This window comes from Corvus brachyrhynchos, unplaced genomic scaffold, assembly GCF_000691975.1.
Source record: "Corvus brachyrhynchos isolate BGI_N302 unplaced genomic scaffold, ASM69197v1 scaffold97, whole genome shotgun sequence".
Taxonomy (NCBI): Eukaryota; Metazoa; Chordata; class Aves; order Passeriformes; family Corvidae; genus Corvus; species Corvus brachyrhynchos.
The window spans coordinates 240,355-245,443 of record NW_008239758.1 but is presented as its reverse complement, the minus strand read 5'-3'; the positions used below and the strand labels follow the sequence as shown (position 1 = coordinate 245,443).

The following is a 5,089-nucleotide window of genomic DNA, read 5'->3' as shown; positions in this document are numbered from 1 at the left end:
GAGTATTATCCTAGAAAATATAGGGAGTTACTGTTTTGGTTTTACAAAATATACATGACTCATTTTTATATTTGCATGTTCTGCTATTTTCTCTATCAGAGTGCACAAGTTCACCTTTTCCAAAGGTACTTACTAAGGAATAGAAGGCAAGGGAATTTCTCTGTGCACATGCAGCAATTATGACTAAGAAACTGTCATGACTAAGAAACATTTGACTTGGTCCAAAATGTCTGTCTTCTGTCAAAATCATTAGTGTTAAAACAGCTATCACATTGATGACATTGCAGGTGCTAAATAAGGAGGAATAAAAGCCTAACTCAAGGCCTTACTGGTCACTGAGGAGTGAGCATCTTTGGCCAGAGGAGATCCTTTTTCTCCTTTACAGTTTATTTACTGCGAATGAATGACTGCACTTTAAATGCATGTGATCACTTTAAGACCCACCAGTAAGAGAATGCTGTATTTTGAATCATATGAATATGCCAACAAATAAAATGTAAAGCAGATATCAGAAAGCAAGGAGTAATAATTAAACATCCATAAAGTTTTCAAACATAAGGCAGAATCATTTATAAGTTTGTTAGTCTTCGAATTAGTTATATTACAGTATTAAAGAAAGAAAAGTGCAATCATCCTCTGCTGTGCACAGAGAGATATTTATTGTCAGCTAAATTGGCTTATTAAATGCAGTAGGATAAATAGACCTTTCTATAGTCGATCAGAATCACTAATTCCTGCTATGACTGTACAAGAACTGGTAGCAAAAAAGAAAACAAAACAGCAGAAATAGACAGATGAGAGACTTTAAAATGAAGTGCCATAGTTACTGAATGTCAACAAGAGATGCTGTAAGCAAATACCAAATGTCCTGGAATTGTATCTCTAGTTTGCTCAGCAGGTCAGGAAGAGAAATAGGGTTGCGTGATTACTAAAAGAAACCAAGTTTATATTCTAGACTCCACTAGAAATTATCTCTGCTGGCTGAGATGTTCTGCAAAGGAGGGCTTCTCAGCAATACTGAATGTAAGGGTCATTTCAATGTCAGCTGCTTTTAGTATAAAACTGGGTGATGTTGTGCACAAATTTCTTCATAACCATATCAAGCTGTACTGTACATACAAGGCCTATCCCACTATATATTTGCAGTACTGCTTGGAGCACTGTTGTAAATTATGGACTACTAGGAAAAGGAAAGAGATACCAATCAGGAGACCTTTGCAAGAATATATTTTGTATGAGTTAATAAAACAGTTGGAGAAACGGAAGTCTAACCCTTACAGATTCATAGATTTTTGTCTTGGTGAAATCCTACCTGTCGTTATTAGAGGTTAACACAGCACACTTCACTATTACCATCACCCACCAGCTGCTCTCAAGGATATCTAATGAAAATGCTAATTGTCTTCTTTTAAAACATTCCCAGGGTTTTGGTTTGGGGATTTTTTTAAGCTGGAGGCTAAAACAAGTAACTGATACTGGCTGATATTTTCAGTGATATTCAGGATCAGTTTACCTCATCTTCCACTGTAGTCAGGGGTAAATTATTATTAACTGTGATTGGGAGAGAGTTCAAAAACTTCTCATTCTCTCTCTCAGTATATTCAGCTTTTGTCCCTAAGATTTAGGTGTTGCAAGTTCCTGGTTCCCTTCTGGTTCTCACCTTTTGGCTTGGCATTGAAAGCTTTTTAATCAGAACAGAGTTACAGTATGTTCAGCTCAAACTTCAGAGCTGAAGGAAGGCTATAGACTGAATCAAAAGCCTCATTCATAGAGGTTATCACCACAAAATGTACCTGTGCTGAGGTTGAATTCCATGCATTATGGAACAGCTTGAAAACGTAGGATTTCAAAAAATTAAAGAATGAGACAGATTAATGCTCTAGGACCTCCAGTCTCTACTCTTTCATTTACTTTACAGTATCACAAAGCCAGTGAGAATACTCTATATATAAAAATACATTATATTTAGTATTCGAATTCTATCCTGGGCAAGCTTTTTTCTGAATTATAGGCATTGCCTGCATTTAATATAAGGAATATGAGGGAGGGCTTTTTCACACAAGTCAGCACCCTGGGTTAAATATAACTCCATTAAAAACCTGCTACTCACTGATACATGGCCTAATGACATTGTGCGTGCAAGAGAAAAGAAAACCAGCTTTATGACCTTGACCAAATGAGAATTTCCTTTCTCTTCTCAAGTAAAAGCAAATTTTACTATAGTCAGAGAATTCTTCAGTCTATGCTTCTAAATAAAACCATTCTATTTTTCTTGCTATTTAGCTTTTCTAGTCCATTTGATTCCTTCCTTTTTATACAAATTCTTTTAAAAAGTATGTATTCTTTTTTGTGAGCAAGACATAAAATGATTCACCAACTTAGAGCTTCCATATAGTACAGCTTTAAGTAATTATCCAAATACAAGAAAATTAATTTCTGCCACTGAAACTAAACCTCTTGTCATTAAAAAGCTGATGTCTAGTAAGTTGCTTATTTACATGTCAGTAGTGGCCCAAACCCTCTGACTGATACTGAAATACATCTAACAGCAAAATTTGTACAGGTACCCTGCAATTCAGAAGTAACAGCTGTAATACAGTAAGGTATTGACACTGTGCATTTTTGCTAAAACACTACTGACTATGTTTCAAAAGTAGGTTCACAACAGTTCTAAGCCAAACTCACCTGAAAACTTGGAAATGCAGAATAATATTCAAGGGTTCTGAGCATGTTAAATGATCACTGAATCTCCACATTTTGATGTATCAGGTAAAAAAGGGTTTGTTCTCTGAAGCAGTAACACTTGGGGTAAGAGTATTTAATTGACTTTGCAATGTTCATCCCATGTAGAGAACACAATTACAGATCAGGCCAAAACAATGAATAAACATCACTGCAGAACTCATTTCTGGAAAGCCACTGGTGAGGAAATCCAGGAAAGAAAAAGACTATGCATGATAACAGAAAAAATATTGTGGGTATAAACTAATTTCAGGGGGGAAATCACTTTCCCCATTATTATTATACACAAGACACCCCTCCCTCTTCTCTGTAACCCTTCCTTAATTCCTGTGCGTACTGTTGGAAAAATTCTAAAGGAATGTTTGCTTCTCCTCACATATGGAGGGATGGGGAACCAGTCAATGAGGAATTTCGGTATAAATTTCTCTGCTACCCACAGAAATAGCAGCCAGCTATAAAGGGGTAGCAATTTACTTTAGTATGTGGTTCACAGAGATTACACTGTGGGGACCAAGTGCAGTTCACAGAATTCAACTTTCATGGTCATTCAAAGAACAAGTAAACATACTCAATTTTGTTTATGTTGTGCTGTTATAATCTGATATATTGAGGAACTTTTCAAGACATACAGAGTCCTTTTAAAGAATCATTCGGTGCAAATTGACTTATAACCTCCTCTGGTGCTCAAAAGCAAAACTTTAAAAATTAAGTTCCTGGTTCCTCTGCCATGCCTTCAACCTTCTCCTTTTTTCTTTAAACCCCTCTCTGTGTTAATGCAAAACTTCAGTAGTTTGTTGAGACAAAACCCTCAGCAAAGGATTCATCTATAATGACACAGAAGTAACTTTCCAAATGCACGCTCAGCAGTAAGGTTTTTGGGGTGTACATGCAAACAAATTACAAAACCACCAACTTCTACATTTCAAGATACAAACACACCTAAGGACAACCAGAACAGAAAGTTCCAGGTGAACAGGATTTTTTATTTCACTGAGGCACTTTCCATAGATATTTGCAGTTCCCCAGAACTTTTGTGGCAAAATCATTTATGAATCTGTAACTGATTCCCACTTTAATGTGAAACATTTCAGAAATTTCTAAGTGTTTCTGACAGAAAATACCACTCACCTTTCACTGTCTATTTCTCTTGATGCATCAAGAAGCCAGGTGTGCTAACCAAAAATTCTTGTTTCAGGTCAAACTGCTACTAATTCAGTGGGTGAGATATCTGTACAGGTGGATGTCTCTACCCATCCTGGAACTGGTGAGCATAAAGTCACTGTGAAAGGTAAGTTTCAGACAGTCAACTTTAAAAAGAAAGCAATGACAAAGACCAAACCTCCAAGTACACCCTAAGTCAAACATACCAATAATAAAGCAACAGTTGTTAAGTATTATAGTACTTGTGAAACTATCAGTACACTTCAGGTGATTAGGTGATTTTTCCTTGCTCAACAACAGCAGAAGTTCAGATTATGCAGGCAAGTACTGTCTATGCTTCTCTGTGTAGGTAATGCAAAGTTATTATATTAAGTTATGGAGCTGTAAATTAAAATGTGTCAAATTTTACTTCTCAATTGCTTGTACATAATTCAACCTGTAAAAAAGTACAGCAAAGCTGGGTGGTGAATGACACCACCAAGTCTTAAGAAGTTGCATTTATAACAAAATGCCTTTGTTCTGCACAGCCTGAATTTCAGAAAGAAACACAGGATCATTCAGATTTTTTTAATTACAGTGAAGATAGCAGGCAAAAAGAACCTGTAATTGTAAAGGAATTGTAAAATATATGTTTATATTTGATACTTTTGAACCTAAAAGTAGTCAGACATCTTTACTTGGCAGGGAAGGGGTAAAGCTCCTCCGAGGCTTGCCAGGTATTGAGATCCTATAGGAAAGCTCTCAGGTCACCTTTCACTGGCTATAAAAAAATCATACAGGTTAATTAATTGGAACTCTTGCAATGGAATTTAACTTCAGTTTTTTTATCTCTTTACAGTTGTAGCAATTAATAACCTAAACTGGCAAACAACAGCTATGTTCCGTCCCTTCGTGGAAGTTTGCATACTGGGTCCTAAACTAAGTGACAAGAAAAGAAAGCATGGAACCAAGACAAAGAGCAACACCTGGTCACCAAAATACAATGAAACTTTCCAGTTGTAAGTCTTTTATGTCTGGGAATTGCATGCTTTTTGAAAATTTTCTTAAAATACTTTTGCCATTAAACCATTAATAGCAACAACAAGAAAAACATCGTAAGGCTATACATAGATATAGACACTATTTCAAAATTATTTACTAATTTTTATCTTTGTTGTATATGAAGATGAATGGCAGTCACCAAGCT

General features: G+C 35.9%; 1 protein-coding gene and 1 long non-coding RNA gene across 6 annotated transcripts in view; one reads left to right on the top strand and one right to left on the bottom strand.

Annotated features, from left to right (window-relative positions):
* LOC108448728 overlaps window positions 1–3,949 on the bottom strand; it is a 43,537-nt gene extending 39,588 nt beyond the window's left edge. For all 3 annotated transcript variants that reach the window (XR_001864721.1, XR_001864722.1, XR_001864724.1), the window contains exon 1: window positions 3,871–3,949. This is a non-coding gene — a long non-coding RNA (uncharacterized LOC108448728). The remainder of the gene's footprint in view (window positions 1–3,870) is intronic.
* Window positions 1–5,089, top strand: part of UNC13C (unc-13 homolog C) — a 134,873-nt gene that overhangs the window by 127,536 nt on the left and 2,248 nt on the right. For all 3 annotated transcript variants that reach the window (XM_017742683.1, XM_017742682.1, XM_008639998.2), the window contains 2 exons: window positions 3,938–4,030; window positions 4,742–4,901. In XM_017742683.1, coding sequence (XP_017598172.1) covers window positions 3,938–4,030; window positions 4,742–4,901 — 253 coding nt within the window. The remainder of the gene's footprint in view (window positions 1–3,937; window positions 4,031–4,741; window positions 4,902–5,089) is intronic.